This window comes from Podarcis melisellensis, assembly GCF_964234715.1.
Source record: "Podarcis melisellensis genome assembly, chromosome: 8".
NCBI classification, from domain to species: Eukaryota; Metazoa; Chordata; class Lepidosauria; order Squamata; family Lacertidae; genus Podarcis; species Podarcis melisellensis.
This window is the reverse complement of record NC_138540.1, coordinates 72,450,788-72,471,232: the sequence shown is the minus strand read 5'-3', so window position 1 is coordinate 72,471,232 and position 20,445 is coordinate 72,450,788. Positions and strand designations below refer to the sequence as shown.

The 20,445-nt window shown below is 47.1% G+C and overlaps 1 protein-coding gene across 1 annotated transcript in view; it reads right to left on the bottom strand.

The window, feature by feature from the left end:
• Positions 1 to 19,795, bottom strand: part of LOC309375085 (IgGFc-binding protein-like) — a gene marked incomplete at its 5' end in the record, with an annotated part of 29,034 nt that extends 9,239 nt beyond the window's left edge. The window contains 13 exons of the mRNA XM_081920468.1: positions 708 to 1,303; positions 2,565 to 3,138; positions 3,851 to 4,179; positions 5,284 to 5,425; positions 7,086 to 7,285; positions 7,379 to 7,958; positions 9,930 to 10,528; positions 11,517 to 12,078; positions 12,364 to 12,965; positions 13,391 to 13,964; positions 14,319 to 14,668; positions 15,982 to 17,208; positions 19,744 to 19,795. Of these exons, the coding sequence (XP_081776594.1) occupies positions 708 to 1,303; positions 2,565 to 3,138; positions 3,851 to 4,179; positions 5,284 to 5,425; positions 7,086 to 7,285; positions 7,379 to 7,958; positions 9,930 to 10,528; positions 11,517 to 12,078; positions 12,364 to 12,965; positions 13,391 to 13,964; positions 14,319 to 14,668; positions 15,982 to 17,208; positions 19,744 to 19,795 (6,387 nt within the window). The remainder of the gene's footprint in view (positions 1 to 707; positions 1,304 to 2,564; positions 3,139 to 3,850; positions 4,180 to 5,283; positions 5,426 to 7,085; positions 7,286 to 7,378; positions 7,959 to 9,929; positions 10,529 to 11,516; positions 12,079 to 12,363; positions 12,966 to 13,390; positions 13,965 to 14,318; positions 14,669 to 15,981; positions 17,209 to 19,743) is intronic.
• Between the last annotated feature and the right edge of the window lie 650 nt (positions 19,796 to 20,445).

Genomic DNA, 20,445 nt, shown 5'->3' with positions numbered 1-20,445 from the left:
ATCCTCCTTGTGGTCTCTTCCAACTTTACAATTATGTGCTTCTAAATGAACTAAATATGTCACAGCCTATGCTTGGGGGAAGGGCCTTAGGTGTTTTGTGGAATAATATTATTATTATGACTTATGTCTTGCATGCAGATGATCCTAGGTTCAATCCCTGACACTTCCATGTGACTTGCAGGGTGAGTGTGAAAACTTTTCTGAAAACCTAGGCCACTGATACCAGTCAGTATCAACAGTACTGAGCTAGAGGGGTCAATTGATCTGACTTAATTTGAGGCAATTCCCTATGTTTATGGCTGCCTTTACTTTGCTACTGTAGCTGCTGCTTTAAGACCTAGATTATGTATGTAAGTAAATACTACTTTTGCTTCTTCACAAAAACAATGTCTATGTGCAGCTATTATTTTTAAGGGGGAGAAAAGGGGTAATACCAGGGGAAATCCAGTCTGCCTTAAAGCATCCTGGATCATTGTTTCGAGGAGGTTAAACCTACCTTGCCTTTGCTTCCAAGTTTAAGCTGCAAAGGATAGTGCACTGCTGATCTCACTCTCGTGAGCAAGGAAAGATAGTAGCTAAACAATATATCTTCTCCTAGTGCCTAAATCAATTCCTAAAGGAATTGCATCCCAATGACATCTGGAGGGCCACAGGGTCCCTATGCCTGCACTATCCCATACAATTTCTTCTCCCTATGTCCCCGATACCTTGATTGTGTGAGGGTGCTCCTGGCTGATCGTAACGGTTTTGTTGTAAATGTCCAAGGTAACCACAGAAGAGAAAGGCATCGTCTTACTGCCTTGGCTGTTCTGGATCGAGATGGTGAACGGAGTGAGAGTTGGGTCCTTGGAGCAGAGCCCAACCAGCTGATAGATGCAAGTGCCCGAAAAGTCATATCTCTTCCCATCAAAGGTGGTGTAGTGATGGTCCCCAGTTGCTGCGCAAGTGGCATAGCTGATGGGGTGGCAGCCCCGGATGCCATCCACCGTCATGCACCTTTCGCTAGCCTTGCAGCTGGCTGGACTGCACACCACCATGCCCAGGCTGGGATCACACCTGCAGCGAGAGCCACAGGTTTCATCGGCCCAGAACTCCTCCTCTGGCTTGTAGTAGAGGCCATTGTGAGTGCAGCCACAGCTCTTCACGGGGACGCACTTGTCAGTGCTGAGCACATAGCCTTGGTCACACTGGCAGGTTTCCACGCAGGGCTTATCACATGTCGAAGGAGCAGATCGGTCAGAGCAGCTGGCTGGGCAGGCGTTTCCACAGGCCTCATAGTGGCTATTCTCAGGGCACAACAAAGCTGAAAGAGGGCAAAGCAACAAAGACTTTGCAACAAAAGGAGAGATCAAGTACCAGCACTGCCACCTCATGGCCATCTACCACTGACTAACCTAGGTGTCAGAGACCAGACTGAGGATTACAGCTCTGATGAGGAATGGTGGGAACCTTCCCCTCTTGCTGCTCCTGACAGAAGCTCCCCAGGAACAGTGGAGCTGTATAGATTTAGAGAATTGGTTTGCAGAGGGGCATAGTTCAGAGAACAACAGCTGGGCAGAGCCGAGCGGGGAACAGCTAGGAGAGAGAGATAACTGACTCCCCTTCACTAGAAAGTGTCCAGAGATTCAGTTTCTGCGACTTCTTTGGAAACTGACCTGGTCCACTCCTACCATAACTACGTGCAGAGCAGAACAAAATGATCCTTCAGATTTCAATCTTCAAATTTTGAGTTCGTTTTTGGCTCAAAAAAAATTAACATAATTTGTTTTAAAATACAGATATATTAGAATACAATTAGAATGCATATGTTGAGAATATATGCATTTCGATATGTATTTTGTAATGAAACGTATGTTAAAAATGCATTTCAATATGAAATTTGTACAGCCCCCACCTCTCACTCGAGGAAACTGTGAGTCGCATGAGACAGAGCATGAGCAGAGATTCAGTATACCTGAAGGAGCTTCTCCACCCCATCGTTTTGCCCGGACACTGAGGTCCAGAGCCGAAGGCCTTCTGGCGGTTCCCTCGCTGCGAGAAGCCAAGTTACAGGGAACCAGGCAGAGGACCTTCTCGGTAGTGGTACCCACCCTGTGGAATGCCCTCCCACCAGATGTCAAAGAGAAAAACAACTACCAGACTTTTAGAAGACATCTGAAGGCAGCCCTGTTTAGGGAAGCTTTTAATGTTTAATAGACTATTGTACTTTAATATTCTGTTGGCAGCCGCCCAGAGTGGCTGGGGAAACCCAGCCAGATGGGCGGGGTATAAATATTTATTATTATTATTATTATTATTATTATTATTATTATTATTATGACTTAGCACTAAACCAAACCATGGCTGAGTCTTGGGTAGCATGGCAGCAGCTGCAGGGCTGTGCGGGGAACAAAGCAGCCATGATTCCCCCCAACACACACTCTGCAAGCCTGCACGTTTGTTCTTTCATGCTTAGCCATGGTCTAGCTTAGCAAAGCAGACCAATGAAACTTTGTTGGGGATCAGCATTTGAGGACTGGGAGCACAATGCAGGGGAGCTGCTTCCCTCCCTGACTCATTCTCACCGCAGCCGCTCCGTGCTCTCCATTCGTGGATGACCACGCCTTCCTTGCGACAGTCAGTAGCATAAGCTTCCAGCGCTTTGCACAGGATGTTTTTGGCCCCGTGGTTGAGGCAGACGTCATAGAGGCAGCTGTCAAAGAAGTTGTCGGGGCTCAGCTTGTCATGGCATTCGCGGAAGGGTCCCTCTCCCAGCTGGGTGAGAAGCCCGCAGAACTCCTCGCTTCCAAAGAGCTGCCGTTGGCTCTCTTCACACGTCGGGCAGTTCCCATCGCAGACGTCCCAGCAGAAAGGGTCACGGTCGTTCACCTTCCAGCTCTTAGCCCACTCCACCTCAGAAGCAGGCTTGTGGCCTGCGGGTGTCACCATCTCATCATCTGGGTTTTGGTTGAAATTCCCGCAGAGGCCGCAGATGGTGCCGTAGTAGCTGCTGGGCAAAGTGATCTCCAGGATCATGCTCCAGTCGAAAGTCACCACCAGGCCAAAGTTGGTTTGCAGCACAGCGTTTAAGCCACTCTGGAAGAGCCACAGCTTCCCGTCTTCTAAAGTTACAGGCAGGCTTGTGATGATACCGTTCAACTGTAGGCAGGGGAGAGAAAGTCGTCAGTACACTAGTTTCTCAAATAGCGCCCTCGATTGCCAGCTTAGGACCCTGACACTGTCTCCCACTGCCTGCAAAACTGCCCTTTACATGAGCATCCTTGGCACACATCCCTTAACTGTTCTCCAGTCCCTGTCATAAACACCCCTCCTGGAGGGGGGAAAGCTGCCGGTACTGCATACCCTTGAGTAGCCCAGAAAATAAAGCACTGAATAATAATCAGGGATTTTTTTGCATTTATATTTGTTTATTTAATATGTCAAATTGATTGTTTGCTGTATCTGTATTACGACGTCCTATCACATTCATACATCCATATTCATTCATACACCCATATAAAATTCAGTGAATATAGCATTTATTTTTCCATGCTAGGGTTGGGCAAATATGTTGGTCTTTGTTTCTCTCCGTTTCTCATTTTCCCAGCATAATTTTATTCCCCCAAATTTCCACACTAGTGTGTGTGCCTAAGCAAAAGGAAGTGTTGCCGGGAAAGTGTATGTTCTGGGAAGAGTCCCGAGGGCCCAATGGATAGGCTTGCAGGGTCACATCTGTCTCTCAAGTTCACTATCAGGAACACCCCAGGGGGCTTTTCTCCTCTGTAGCATGTCCTGATGTATGTAGATTCCCCTTGGGATCCTTCTCAACTCCACAGTTCTGTAATTCTAAGACACCACTGCAAAGACTCACCCGGATTCTGCCCACTTCCTTCCTGCGGATGGAGATGCTCTGCCCGTACACATAGATATTGGCCTGTCTCACATAGGACATGGTCTGGCTCCCCCGGTGATCATTCTTTGCCTCCACCGTGAACGGCACCAAGGTGGTGTCATTGCTGCAATACTTGGCAATTGTGTAGGTGCAGGTGCCCTGGAAGTCAAAGTCCTTCCCGTCGAAAGTGTGGTAGTGCGGGTCTCCCCAGCCCCAGCAGGTCTCATTGTAATTTGGGACGCATGTTGCTCTGCCATCCTCCAGCTTGCACGTCTCCTTGGTCCGGCACCTTAAGGCTTTGCAAGGATCTAAAATGAAAGAAAGGAACCATTGTGGGCTCGATGCAGGAGCAGAAGCCTTTGGCAAAAGAGGTGTACATCAGCGCATGGTCGTTGAACACATGACGCCCTATGGTGACAGCCCCGGTCCATTTCAATGACTTGTGAGTGTATGTGTACAGATGGTTGTGTTTTGGGACTGCTCCAGAAGTTAACCAGAACTTCTATGATCAGAGCCAGATGTTCTGAAAGGCAATCCACATAAAACAGTGCCCTATGGGCATAAACATGTGAAAGACAGACACGCAATCCCAGAACACATTAAGGTATGCATTCAATGGCAACTCCCCAATGGATGCTCAGTGTTTCCATCACCACAGCCTTCATCTTGCCAAGTGCTACATTTATTACTCTGCATGCAGCAGTCCTGATGGGAGCTGAGACTAGGGAGGGGCAGATCTGTCAATTTCAGTTTTTCTCAGTTTCTCATATTTCCAATCTTAAATTGTTTTCCAGTTTATGATTTTTCTTAAGAAGCCCTCATGAACCAGCATGCTAGTGTACATTTTCCCCAGTATGTACCTATTTATGCAAGTTTGCTTAATATGCACAATTTTGCAAGTAATTTCCCCTACTATTTTTGCATGCCGTGTAATATTTCTGCAGTACTATACATGCATTTTACATACATTTTACCTATTTGTATGCATTCCGTACACATTTCTAGGTTCAAGCTGTAAATCTAGGATAACGTCTTTCCATTGCACATAATATATATTATTATTCACTCATTCTCTGTGCTTCTTTACATTATGACCATTTTTAATTGTTCTAAATATGCTTATTTTTAATGGTTATATTTAGTGTTGTTCATTTTGGACCACTTTGGGCACAATTGTGGAAAAGCGGCTTACTTCTAAGGCTTCCCTGGAGGACTGCATTGCAAAATTCAGAGAAGACTGGACATGAAAGGATGGCTTTGTTTCAGTTTGCATGTTGTTTCAGGATGTGTGGGTTAAGTAGTTTCATCTTAGAATGCAAACTAAATTGACACCCCCCCACCCCTTCCCTAGCTGAGACCTGGGTCAGCCAGGTCCTCAAATTGTCCTTCTGAAAATGCATCCAGCCTCTCACCTTTATTGACGCAGCTCATGACCCCATCCTGGACCTCGCAGGCCTCATCGCTGGTGCAGCTGTGTGACTCGCAGGTGACTCCCCGGCCTGGGATGCAGCTGCAGATTTGTTGGCATTCATTCAGCAGGACCTTCTCATGGGGCTGCCGGCGCATTTGCCAAGGGGAAAGCAAACCATTAAATGACCAACCACCATAGCCTTTACTGGTAAGCACATATTTCAGTTACGTGAAGGCCAGACTGAGGAACAGGTTCCCAAACCATATGTGCTCTACCTGCAATATCACTACCCCCTCTTGCAGATCATTCTAGAAAGAGTACTCAAGAATCTAGGCTCCCATGTATAGATATATTATGGGTACAATATGCTAATGTAGTGATTAGAATGTTTGACCAGGACCTGGGAGACCAGGGTTCAAACCTCCACTTGGTCATTAAGCTCACTGGGTGACTTTGGGCCAGAGATTCAGTGGTGGAGGAGGAGAAATGAACCATCCATGAGTGGAACCTGCAAGAAAATAGTAGCAATCCTAAAGGGGTGCTATTTCCCCAATCTCAGTGCCAATGTAGCCATTTGCAGCTTAGAGTCTGCCTTCTTCTGGAAGATAAGAGAATATCTAGCCAACTACTAAATGGCCTTGGCCCAGTATACCTGGAGGAGTGTCTCCAACCTCATCATTCAGCCCAGACACCGAGGTCCAGCACCAAGGGCCTTCTGGCAGTTCCCTCACTGTGAGAAGTAATGTTACAGGGACCAGGCAGAGGGCCTCCTTGGTAGTGGCACCTGCCCTGTGGAACACCCTCCCATCAGATGTCAAGGAAATAAACAACTATCTAACTTTTATAAGACACCTGAAGGCAGCCTTGTATTGGGAAGTTTTTAATGTTTGATGTTTTGTCGTATTTTTAATATTCTGTTGTGAGCTGCCCAGAGTGGCTGGGGAAACCCAGCCAGATGGGTGGGGTATAAATAAACTACTACTACTACTACTGAGTTCTGTTTACTGTTTGCCAATGCCTGGTGCTTATGTGATACAAGACCTTGGATAGCCACTGCATGAAGAATACAAAACTGGGCTAGGCTCAGTCATACAACTGGAAGGTACCTCATAGGTCACCTAGTTCAACTCCCTGCCAAGGCAGGAAATTCATTGCTACAGCCTCCCTGATAGGTGGCCACCCAGACTCTGCTTAAAAACCTCTAATGAAGGAGCAACCACTACCTTTGTGCCATCATCATGTTCTTCCAAATGTTTAGGCTACATCATTTTTTCTCTCGGAATTTGAACCTATTGGTTTGTGTTCAGCCCTCCAGAGTAACAGAAAATAAATGTGTCTCATCAGAATGAACCTCTGAGGGCCACATTCCCTTCTGGGCAATGTTCTGAGGGCCACATGCCAGAGGTGGGCAGGGCCAGGGCAAAAGTGGGTGGAATTTAAATATAAACTAATTTCACATTTGTACAGTAGTCTAGCTCCCACCCACCCACCCACCCACACATTCCTTTCTATCCTCCATCCAGACAAGAGAGAGGCATTATGAGTTCAAGGACAACTTCTAGCAGGCAAAAACACTCAAGAAAGGCATGAAGCAGGGCCAGTGAGGGGGTGTGGCCTGGGGGAGGGGAGTGTCCTGGATATAGTCCAGAGGGGCAGATAGAGAAGCCTGGAGGGCCACATTTAGCCTTTAGTGCTAAGGTTCTCCACTCCTGGTTTAATAGCCCTTTAAATATCTGAAGAGGGAACTTCCTACCTTGCACTTGTTCAAAGCAATGCAACACTATCTCCTTTAGGGAAAAGCACCTTATAATATGTTCCATTGTCATTGCACCCGCAGGTCTCCACCGAGACGCAGCCAAAGCCATCAAAGAAGAACCCGTCATCACACTGGCAGCCCTCTGCGCACGTCCCAGGGCATATTCTGGAGTCGGTGATCCCAGCACAGTGAGTGGAGCAGAGATCAGCACAGAGTGAATACTGGCTGTTTGGAGGGCAGCTGAGAGCTGCAACAGAGAGAGGTTTGAAGAAAAAGTACATGACAAATTTTAAAAAAGATTTTTATTATAATAATACTACCTCTAGTTTTCAGTACTCACGACAAAAGGATGGACTCCTCCAGGTCTGGACGGGGATCCCGGCTTCTTGGCAGGCAGATGTGTAGCTCTGGATATTCTGACACAAGGCCTCGCTGTCCCCATTGCCCAGGCACACATCGTAGATGCAGTCGCTGAAGTACACACTGGGGTCCACCTTTGCATGGCAAGCACTGAAGGGGCCATCAGGCGCAGTGAGGATCCCGCAGTAATGGCGCTGCTTGAAAACCTCCTTCTTCTTTTCCTCACAGACTGGGCAGCTGCTCCCAGAGCATCCATCTGAGCAAGGTCCAACTGCCCCAGGGACTGGAACCTTCCAGGCAGCACCAAATTTAGCTACATCAGAGGTAGTCTTGCCATCAGGGAGCAGGAAGTCGTCTTCCTTCTTCCCGTTGTAGTTCCCACACAGTCCTTGCATTTGGTTCCGGTAGCTTCCTGGGACTGTGATTGTTACACGGTAAACCAGGTCATAGTTCACATTGAGACCAAAGTCGGTTTCTATCAGGACTTTAGTGCCATGCTGATAAGCTCTGAGATGTCCACCAGAAAATTCAACTGGTAGGGAATGAAACACTCCATTCACCTAGAAGAAGGGCAGATGTTCAAAGGACACAAAACAGGTCTCAGGGATCTTTTACCCTCCAGCAATAGGCCCTTCTCTCACAGGTTTTGTTGAATTCCACCCAAGCTGACATTTTCAGAGGATTTGCATGCACAGGGGCACCTTGTGCATGGTTCAACATGTAACAAGCTCACGAGCAAAGTTATCTTTAAGATCTGTTGGAAAGCAAAGTCTTGTGTATAGACATATATAGCATATCAACTCACAAGGATCCATTCACATGCAAATCTAGTGTGCAAATTGTATTATTTGAACTTGGCAGAAGGTCATACTTCCTGGATGCTAAGGAAGACATATTGTATTATAGCCGCCCCATCTCGGAGTTGCTGAATTGGTGGCTCTTGGGCTTAAGACACTCATCACTGGTTATTTTTGAGTAGTGCAACCCCTTCAGCACAAAAACTACAGGACCACAGCTTAGTGGTAGTGTCCATGATTTGCATGCAAAAGGTTCCAGGTTCATTCCCCAGCAGCTCCAGGTAGAGACTACCTGTCTGAAATGCTGGATAGCTGTCCTATGTCATTGCAGAGCAAATAATACTGAGCTGGATGGACCAAAAGTTTTACTCAGTATAAGGCAGCTTCCTTTGGCCTAACCAAGGTCAAATGCATTTGTGGTCTTCTTGGGATATATTAATGTAGAATTAGAGCCATGATTAAAGTACTGGTCTTTCCTCCCCAAGTCTGAATTTATTCAGTGAATAGATCTCATGTTCAAACATAGCAGCTGAATTTTTCATTGAATGATAGGGCTGTAATTTTTCATTGGCTTAAGCAATAGCTTTATTAATCTTTAATTGACTTAAGATGTTCAGGAGATAATATATACAGCTAGCTATGTTTGCCTGAGCTCCTGGCCATTGCACTTTGTGTACAAAAGTGCAAATATATGTTAGCACCACCAAGGAGATAAAATTGCCAAGTGAAACTGAAAATGACAAAATTAAAAATTCAGAGAGGATAGTTGTGACCCTTATTTTAAACATACACATGTGCGTGAGTGAGTGTTAGATAGAATTCCTTATAATTAGCTGTATAAAATGAACTGTAGATGGCAAACTCCATCCGATATGCACTGTCTGGACAAATACCTGGATCAGAACACAGTTATCTGTCAGGTCTCACACATCTCTGAATTTGGCGATGCAATTCTTGGCTCATAAATACCCCAAAAGCATATACAACATCAGGTGTTGTTGTTGTTGTTTAGTCGTTTAGTCGTGTCCGACTCTTCATGACCCCATGGACCAGAGCACACCAGGCACTCCTGTCTTCCACTGCCTCCCACAATTTGGACATCAGGTGTAGGCAGTGCTATTTTTCTAGAAAAAGAGGTGCCGGAACTCACCATGAATATCTCCCTTGTTCTCTTATAATAGCAATGGCGCCCACCTGAGAGGTGCCAGAACTGAGTTCCAGTGCGTTCTGGCAGGAAAAAAGCCTTGGGTGAATGTAACGAGCAGGTGGATGTGACTTGGCCAAAACAACCTGGTCTGCCTAATTAGGCATCCCCACCCATGGAGTTTGGCAAATCTAAACAAATGTAGTATAAACCCCAACAACTGGGACTGCGAGCACTCCAATTGGAGAACAGCCTTTACCAAAGGTGTCATGGACTTTGAAGACACTCAAACTCAGGATAAAAGGGAGAAACGTGCTAAGAGGAAGGCACAGTTGGCAAACCCTCACCGTGATCAACTCCTGCCCGGAAACCAATGTCCCCACTGTGGAAGGATGTGTGGATCCAGTACTGGCCTCCACAGTCACTTACGGACTCATTGTTAAAACCGTGTTTATGGAAGACAACCTTACTCAATTATGAGTGATTGCCAAAGAAGAGGAAAGAAGAAGACCCTTGGAGTTAAAATGGAGACGTATGTGCACTGCCCAGAGCTTCTTGGATAAGAGCATGGACAGCATGCAGACACCTACCTTGATCTGTCCCTTCTTGTTCTGGATCAAAGTCAGTGTGGTGCCATAGACTTCCACAGAGACCATCTTGGTGACCGAGACTTTTCTGCTCCCCCAGGCCTCATTTTCTTCAGTGATGGTGAACGCCTTCAAGTTCTTCTTGTCTGTGATGGCAGCCTTAGCAAGGACATAGGTGCAGGTGCCCTGGAAGTTGAAGTGTACTCCATCGAAGGAGATGTAATGGGGATCGCCAGAGACTGAGCAAGTGGCTGAGCCAACGGGGTGGCATTTATGGACGCCGTCCACTGCCCTACACTCCTCACCAGGGCCACAAGAGGTTTCCTTGCAGGCAACCGCTCCACCAGCCTGACACACACACTCCACGTTGCACTTGCTGGTTGGGTAGAAGGTTTGCCCAGCTGTATAGTACCGCTCCTGGTAGACGCAGCCACACTGAGACATGGGGACGCAACGGTCGCCGCTGAGCACAAAGCCTTCATCACAGACACATCCTTCTGCACAGTGTGCTGAGCAAGGCAGAGGGGAGTAGAGGCTGCTGCAGGTCTGTTGGCAGCTCCTGGCACAGAGCTCATAGTGACTGTTTCGGGGACAGACCGGCTCTGGAATGGGAGGGTTAGGAAATGCATTTCCCATCAATATCACAAACTCTTCTATTTCCGTTACTACACAGGAGACTAACATAAACCCAGGCTGTTGTGACAGTGTTGCTCCCCCTGTTTCCAATGTTCGGGGTGTGAGTGCTGTTGCTTATGTAGCCAAAGCTGCATCACCCACCCATACAGGAAAGGGAGATGACAGCAGGCTCAGGAGAACCTTAAGGGGCAACCCACCTGCCCTAAACAGCCCAATGGAGACAGAGCACGCTCAGGGGGCCACAGATTATTGGCTGTCTGTTGCAGATGTGGAAAACTGTGAGAGAGTGAAGAGGGAATGGAAGGGTTGGAACCAGGGCTGAGGGCTGTCTCAGCAGGCAGATGCTGGGAGGTGGAGAGGAATGAGACATGGGAGGAAAGAGCAATGTGTAGGGACAGGGAAATCTGCCAATTCTGGTTTCTCATTATTCCAATGTTAAACCCAGTTCTTCATATTTCCACATCAGTTTGCACCCCCCCTTAAAAAAACAATGCCCAAATGTTCCCACAAACATTCTTCAGCATTTTAGTGCAACTTTCTCCTTACGTATGTTAACACAACTTCCCCTTTTATAGCGTCTTTTTCCACCGTGTTATTGTCATTGATATATTCATTTGTTATCCTTTACCCTACCTAATATATGCATTTTTGGAGCACATTTACTTGGCTGGAGAAATGCTTTGTGGAATTTGGAAAAGTGTAGATTTTGAGGGGTGGCTGCCTTTTGGTTCACCCATTGCTTTGGAAAGCGTGAATTGTGTAATTCCGCCCTCAGGCGAGAACTGGATCAAATCTTTATCGCTCCTATCCTTTATGCCATATAACTTGCCTTGCACCTTCTAAACTAACCCCATTCTACCCAATCCAGCAATATTGAGGGGCCCAAGCTTAAAAAAAAACTGCCCTAGGGAGCTCCACCCACTTCGCAACTGGAGGAAACTGGATCATACTTACTCCAGAATATGTGGATCCTCCAGATATATATGGTCACCTGTATGGCTTGGCAGGCTGCAGTGTAAGCAGCAATGACATGGCCCAGCACAGCCTTCTGACCATTAAAGGTGCAGTAGTCAAAAACACAGTCCAGGAAAAACACCTCAGGGTCAATTCTGCCATGGCACTCCCTAAATGGGCCACTCTTGTCCACCAGGAGTCCACATTCTGCACTGGCGCCTCGCTGGCGCTGGGCAATGTTTTCCAAGTCTGGACATACCCTGGGGCTCACTTCTCTGCATCCCAGGGACTCAGCCACCTTCCAGCGCCGTCCCAAGGCTGTCGAATCTGAGGCTGCACCACTGGACGCCAAGTCATCTTGTTTGTTGCTGTTGAAGTTGCCACAGAGACCACCGAGGGCCCCTTCGTAGGACTTTGGCACAGTGACCGTGAGGCGGCTTTGCCAGTCAAACTTGACGGTGAGGCCGAAATCTGCTTGGATCACAACATCCCAGGCCTTCTGATAGATGAGGACTTGGTCCAGGCCCATCCTGTAGGGCAAATTGGTCAGCAAACCATTCACCTGGGAGGAGAGATAAAGTGGGAAGAGTAAGTGGGGAAGATCATGCTCAAAATCTGGTGCTATGGCTTTGAGCTATGCCAAACGATGGCTTAGCAAAGACATTTTTGGTGCGTACAATTTACGTGCGATTGCTGACATGTGGGTTCTTTTGGACCCAGAAGAAGGCAGAACGAGGGTGGGATGGAGGGTGGAACAGGGTGGAATGGTGCTCCATAGATGTGCTCCATAGATGTGTGCAGGCTTTTAACAGACTTGCTAACCAAAGGAGGCCTCATTTAGACTCACCAGAACTCTTCCACGATGAGCCCAGCTGACTGTTATCTCCAGGCCATAGACTTGAACCTTGACCAGTTTGTTGAGGGATGCAGACCAGCTGCCCTGGCCCGAGTTCTGGACTGAGACTTGGAAATCCACCAAGTCGTTGCGCTTCTGGCTGAGTCCTGCAAATGTGTAGAGGCAGGTGCCCTGGAAGTTAAAACTCTGACCGTCAAAACCATGGTAATGAGAGTAACCAGCTGCAGAGCAGGTGGCATAGCCAGTTGGGTAGCAGTTCTGGAGGCCATTCTCCACCCTGCACTGCTCCCCAGCCTTGCAGCTGGCAGGCTGGCATTTCATCTGCTTGCTCTGTGGGTCACAGACGCAGCGCTTTGTGCATGTGCTGTCTCCCCAGAACTGCTCGCCCGGGGAAAAGAGCTTCCCTTCGAAGGCACAACCGCAAGCTGCCTTGGGGATACACTTCCCAGCTTCCAGCACAAAACCCTCGTTGCACTGACAAGTTTCCACGCAGCGTGATGAAGAGCAGTTGGAAGGAAGAGCTTGGTCATTGCAAGTGGCCGGGCAGGCTGAGCCGCAGAGCTTGTACTGGCTGTTCTCAGGGCAGGAGAGCACTGCAAAAGAGAGAGACAGAGAAGAATAACGGCACAATTATCCACAATCCCTTTCTTTGTCATTGGAATTTATTATCAGAGAGATTGCACACCCATTACTCCCAGCACCAATGGTAAGACAGCCTTTAGGTAAATTGAGATGGATGCCCCAAGCTGCTGAGGCTGGGTGTTGTGAAATAGAGGCAAATTGTTTGTTATTTAATTTACAGTGTTATTTAATACAGTTGCCTCCTGTGTTTTATTTGTTTTGAGCAATGTATAAGTGTTTTGAATTTTTGGGAAGGAAAGCATTATGAACATCACCAATTTTTCTTCTGGGAAATGGGCAATTTGTGGTTCCCACAACAGTTTCTTATATTTCCAAATGTGATCCTGGGCCCAAAGGAGCTTGGGGACCCCTGTCATAAGCAATTAATTCTACTCACAGCAGCCTGTGAGTTTCCTCCAGTCCAACAGGGTTACGCCTTCCCTCTGGCAGGCATCGGCATAGCTCTGCAGTGCTTGGCACAAAGTCTCTTGGTGGCCTTCGTAGATATAGAGGTCATAGGCACAGTTTTCCACAAAGATTTCAGGGTCAACAACAGAGTGGCACTGGCTGAACGGGCCGCCCTCCCGTTTGCTGATCCAGCCACAGAAAGTCTCCACTTTGTATTTGATGAGCATGTCCAATGTGACCTTCTTGCATTCTCCATGGCAGTCATCCCAGCAGAGCTTGTTGCCATCTTCTACTTTCCAGCTTTTCCCAAACTCCACGGGGCTGGGGGCCAAGGACCCAGCTGAGGTCTTGAAGTCATCAGTAGGGTCACTATTGTAGTTACCACACAAGCCACAAACGTTCTCGAAGAAGCTGCTGGGAATCTTCACCCAGAGGCGGTTGTTCCAGTCATAGGAAACCTTCAGTGAGAAGTCGGTCTCGATGGAGACAGAGGTCCCGCTCTGGTATAGACGCAGCTTCCCCTCTTGCAGGGAGATGGGCAGCCGGGAGCGTTGGTTATTCACCTGGCACAGAATATGTTGCTGTTAGATATGCATTATGGAAGCCCCTAGTGTAACGTAAGGATAGAGTTGGGAGTTGTTCCAACTACCTGCTGTGAAACAGGACTAGCCACACCCAATGTGGCACCCAACCTATGCAATCCAAGTCATGGTGTGCCACAATAAGCTATTTAAAATAGAACTACACATGCCCATTCAGAAATATCAGGAGGGATAGTCCTAATAGGATGATCAGTCCTCAGTGTAATTAGCACATGCAAAAGTGACACAGAATGGAAGTTGACTGACCCATTCATCCCTAGCCTGATATGGGCCCTGGTTCATGCAGTTAAGACAATGGAATGCTATTGTTCTTACCCTGACTATGCCATACTCCTTTCTGGCCACGCTTATGTGGTATCCATGGACCTGAACGGTCACAAACCCTATGAAGGACACGCTCTGTCTTCCTTGGTTCTCATTTTTGGCCGTGATGTGGAAAGCTGGGAGTGTTGTGTCTGATCCACAGGTCTTGGCCAGCGTGTAGGTGCAGGTGCCCATGAAGTTGTATTTCTGCTTGTCAAAAGTACGGTAATGGGGGTCACCTAGAGACCAGCAGGTGGCAGTAGACTGTGCCACACATACAGGCTGGCCATTCCTGATCTGGCAAGTCTCCTTCTTCCGGCACTTGGTGGAACTGCAGGATGGTTGGGGAACAGGCTGAGAGGCTGGTGAGAAAAGAGGAGGGGTTAGTATAAGAGTAGGGAAGAGAGGAAGAGAATGGGCACAAGGTGAGAGAGAGAGGAGAGGTCAAATGGGGGGCCTTCGACACAATCAGAGCAATAGATTGAGGGATGGAGGAAGCCAGCTTTCCCCCATGTATAGCCCAACACATCCGACAAGTTAAATGATAAAGTTCTGATAGCAATGCTTAAGCTATCCTCCCATTGTCTGACCTTCTCCATATACACGCCAAACACTTGAAGGTTTGTGGATCTATACCAATGTTTCAGGCCCTCAACATCATGCATGCTGCTAACTAAATCCTCTAGATGTGCACATGCTCAAGGCAACATCTGCAAGGGGCTGGCTACCTAGGCATGCACAGCTATATAGGCACTGCACACAGCAAAGGCTCTTGCACTTGGGGCTATAGGGCAAAGACCTCCCAAGGAGAATTTCAATGAATTTTTTAAAAAAAGGATTTCCCCACAAAATCTCAAAGCTACACATGCTTTCCTGCCTTGCACACATTTTCTACTAACATTTGAATTTAGAGAAGCTCCTGGTGACATTTCTGTCCATCTTCTCTTATCTGGCCAGTGCTCTGCTCCACTCAGCCAATCCCAGTCCAAATGTGTTGCTATGGCAAGAGGTCCCTCCCATGTGTTTCCAGGCAGAAAAGCCACGAGAGAGTTGTATATGACTAAGACTGTCAGCTACTCAGTCCTGATTGCACACTCTCTCTTCTTGCCATGTGGGCAATCCAGGAAGACTACGTAAGACTGGGGTGGGGGGAGGGAGAGGGGGAAACTGCTGCTATGGCAGATGTTCCACTGCCCATCAGTGTTGACAATACTGAGCTAGGTAGACCAGTGGTCTGACTCAGTATAAGGAACAGACTGCTTTGGAAGGTGGTGACCTCTCCTACATGCAAGGTTTTTAAACAGAGGTTGGATGGCCATCTGTCACACATGCCTTAGTTGAGATTCCTGCATTGTAGGAGGTTGGACTAGGTGACACTTCCAGCTCTACAAATCTATGATTCTAAGGCAGGTCCTATATTCCTATGTTCCCATGAGCTGGAGGCTATCTTTGTATCCAACCCTTTCTCCAAGAAGCTATGCACAAGGAGGTAAGCCCAATTTATTTCCTCGAGAGCCCTGTGGAGGTTGGTTACACTGAAAGAGAGAGATTGGCCCAAGATCATGCATTCAGTTCCATTGCTGAGCAGGCATTCTGACTCTACAATGCTGATCATCCTTTGCTCAATGGAAATTCAGCACCTTGATCTCCCACCTTAACAAGCCCCACAACTCACCACGGTGGCAGAGTGCCAATGCACCATAGGCATTCCTGCTGGCAATGCCAAAACTTAGCAGGGCAAAGGGGATGCTGGGATGTGTCATGGAATGGGTGCTTTCTTTCTTCCCCAGACTGTACTCGCTCCAGGAGTATTCTGTTCCTGGAATCTGTTTCCAAGAGGTGCCACTCAACGCACGACCATCCATGGTGATCCCAGAAGCAGCAGCGGTCTTAGCAACAATGAATGCAGAATTGTCAAAGTCCTCCAGGCCCCCGAGGGTGTAAGATGTGCAGTAGCTGAACACGTCAGGGATACTAAGGAGGAAGGGGTCGAAGGTCAGGCCAGAATGGGTACCACCGGTGCAAAAGAAGAAGACCTGGATGCCCACGTTGGCTGTGATGTAAATGGGACCCGAACGTGAGACTTTCAGCTGAAGCACCTGCCCGGCCACAAGGTTGTAGTTCGTATGGATCCCACCAGAGACACAGGTGACTGTGGTGGGCTGGGACGCCACTATGTACGCAAGGTCATACTTTGTCTGGAAAGAGAGTGGGAGGAGAAAGAAGGCCCGGCCCCAGCTAGACACTGGCAGAAGCTGCTCCACCACATGGTTGCAATTGGTGTTCATATTGGCACAGGTGTGCCCACTCAGCACTGCCACTGGCCGTGCTGATCTTACAAGGGTGCCAGAGAGGTCTTGGCGGCTCTGGAGCTGGATGGCTTCGTAGGGAGAAAGGACGACACTCAGCTTGCTGCCTGCTGGGTAGATGCGCCCCTGGAATCTCACGCTGCCCTTGAGATAGAGCTCCACCGCAGTGAGGTCCTGCCATGCAATGATGGAGAACTCCTTGTATGAATTGGACAGCTCTCCAGGAGGTGTGAGGATGTAGTATTCAGTGCCCAGGCTGTGGACTGGGTAGATCACGGTGGTGTCGGCTGTATTCTTCTTGGAGTTGAGGGCCAACACAGAGATGTCTTGGTTAGCTTTCACCACGACGGTGTAGCAGAATTTAGCTGTGCCGGCCATCTCCGCATAAGCTGGTATCTTCACCTTTGCGGTCTGACCTCGGGCAAGGGGGAATTGGCTGTGGAACTTAGATTTGTAGACTGAGATGGTGACGGTGGTAGAAGGTGAGTAGCCGGAAATGTAGAGCTGGAACTGAGCTTCAGAGTAGTCCAGCTTATGGTTTTGCAGGAAGGCTGTGATGAACTCCCGGCCAGTGGGCATTACAGCATGGAAGCCTGGAAGAAAAGAAAGAAAAGTAAGCATGCTCTTCCACTGTCCTTCTGCAACCCAGAAAGCACTTTTGGGGGGCTGCAATCTCGTGTGTTTTTAGACACCTCATGGGGAGCTAGGAGTGGGTCACCTGACTTGCCCAAGAGCACATTCCAGAAGACATACCTCTGGGTTTGGATCTCCAATGTTGGACAATATGATGTCTGGGTATTATGACAGGGTCTATAAAATCCCCCCACCAAAATATTAGACAGTGGGAAATAAATATTTTGTTTTTCCTTTAATTGAACAAGGACTTTATGGGAAGGCAGTAAAAGAATCTAAATACCCAAGTAATGCCTGCAAGTCTTGACAATGTGCCCTACCAAAGGGTTAGCCCATCAAAACATTTCTTTACACACCCCAGAAATAAGAATACTTATTACATTATCTAACAGAGTACCCCCATGTCAGACGTTTCCAACTTCCCAGTGAAATAGGCATTTTTGGAAATTTGAGAAAGTGCCATGGGCGCCCCTCACAAAATGGATGTCAAAAGGGTGGCATAACACAAAATGGATCTAGAAGAGCAGAAAAAGAGACAGGACCACAAAAGATTGGAGGGGGAGGCAGTGACATCAGCCCCACAGAGAGACATTCTTTGCCGCTTCCCTCTGTTCAGCAGGGAAAAGATGGCGAGTGTCCAGTCCTCACACCCAACAAAATGTGGGCATGCCTAAGGGGTTGTGTTCAAAGCAGGAGAGGCTAAGCCAGAGCAAACAGGAACTGATTGAGAAAAGCAAACACTTCTCTCATGCATTGTGGATATTTGAGGTGGCATAGACAGAGGTCATGTGTGCCAGAGAAGATACTGGCAGACCCATGAGCCCCTGGCTCATGCGGAATATCTGGGCTTCTCATCCATGTGTAGTTAGCTCTTTTTCAAAAGGTTTCATTCTGGCCATCAGCTGTTTTGCTGGGGAAAGGGAAACTGAATCCAGACTTGCCTCGCTGCCCCTTAACAGCCTGCTTGCTGAATTTCATTTATTACCTACTACTACTGCTGCTACTGCTACTTCAAGCATCTCTTTAACTTTAAACGAGGCTGAGGTGGAATCTACACAAATATAAATAATGTGAAAATGCTTTAAAAAAATGTTTTGAAAAATATATTGAATTTGCCATAACTCACCATTGCCATCTAGTACCACCATTGTGTAATGTGCTTTACAACACACTTAAAACGTTTTATTTGCAGCTGTGTAGCTGAGTCCTATCAGACTAATCATCCCTTCAAATAGGGGACTCTTTCAAAGGGAGGGCTTCCCTCTAGGCTGTTCCTTCAGTAAGGGGTCCTGCCTCTGTCAATTAGGGCCTACCTGGAATCCTGTGTAGACATATTGTCTGCTTTCTGAAACTTCAAACTGACACTCTCTTCTATAATAATATCTCATACTTTCCACTGGCTAGGAACTTGCTCTTTTTAAAAAAAGAAAAGAGTAGCAGGGAGGAATAATTAAATTCTCGGGGTCCCAGATTTTGCTCAGGAATAGTACATTCGATTCTGACTCTGTTTATTCACACCCTCATATTCAGCGTCCTTGCATGCACACAGGCAGTGCTGGATTTACATATAAGCTAAACAAGCTGTAGCTTAGGGCCCAACTCTCTTGGGGACCCCCAAAAAAATTAAAGGAAAAAAACCTGGATGTACATTTCCAAAATATAAGATACAAAACAAATAAAATAAAACCTACATTCAGCAACAGTGTTTTGTGTTGTGTAGGCTCCTATGATGTAAGTAATGGGCCCCACCTGCTAGCCTGCTCCCTAAAATATCACTGGTTTGCTCATTTCTATATATAGGGTGCCTACATTCTGCATGGACTGGTTGCATGGCAAAATGTGCAAATGACTTTAGATACCTATTAGGTCAATAAATTACCATATAGCATATATTCAACACAAAAAAACAGAGACCATTTGTTGGTGACAAAGGACAGCTGGACATATAAAGGGCCCCATTACCTTCAGCAGCTTAGGGCCTCATCAAACCTAAATCCAGCCCTGCACACAGGTACACATATCGCTACACACTGAAGTGTCTTGGCCCGTCGAGTCTTATTATCTACTCTGGCTTGCAGAAGCCCACAAATGTCTCAGGCAGGGTAGGGGTTAAGACACTCTTAGCCCCGTGATCCTTTAAAGTGGTGATTCCTACTCCGGGTGGGCTCACAAAACGAGTAGAATTCACTGCATATCACCTGAAGGATGTTCATCCTAGTACATGATTTGAGGGTCTGCCTAGATTTTGCAATCACTAAGCCCACAACCAGCCCATATCCAAAGCCTGTACTCCTGACAATTCACTAAATTTGTGGCAAACCTCATCAGAGGCATGGATACATTGTCTATAGATCTCCCCAACTATGTGACTCTTATCTGCTACCGATTGTTATCTGGTCACATGGCTGAATTGTGGGTTGCCCATTCAGTCCTCCTATTTGCAGACTTTCGTCCTTGGATGATTTCCTAGTCATACCACCCAAGTCTCTACTCACCACCGAGGAGGGTGAGCCCCACAGCGATTGGCAGCAGCATCCTCATCCCCATGGCTGCAAAACAAGAAGAGAAGAAAGAGGAACTGCATTTTGGTGATCAACCTTATGGTGCAAGTGCATCAAAGAGTAGGGACCAAACTAGAGCTAATGGTAAATATGTGAATGTCTTGTTTTCTTTTCTTTTTCTTTACTGGCATACCGTGTGATATTCATTCTGCATCTGCAAGGAGTCAACCTTTCAACATGGCATCATTTATGCTTTGGAGCTCCCTGTCTATTAACATTATGCACCTCGGTTTACAGACGCTTCAGGTTACAGACTCCGTTAACACAAAAATAGTACCTCGGGTTAAGAACTTTGCTTCAGGATGAGAACAGAAATCGCACAGCGGCAGTGGGAGGCCCCATTAGCTAAAGTGGTACCTCAGGTTAAGAACAGTTTCAGGTTAAAAATGGACCTCCAGAATGAATTAAGTTCTTAACCCGAGGTACCACTGTACTGTTTTAGATGCCTACTGAAAGCTTATTTTTGTACCAATTTTTGCTTTTGTTTACTGATGTTATCTGTGTTTTCTCTTTTTTGTGTATACTCAGGTGGGGTTTTTTTTTAAGGTTTTGTGAATCTTAGCTGTGTTCTGTTGATAATTTTACTGATAATTTTTGCTTAGAGAGTTTTGTGATTTAGTGGTCTACAAATCTTTC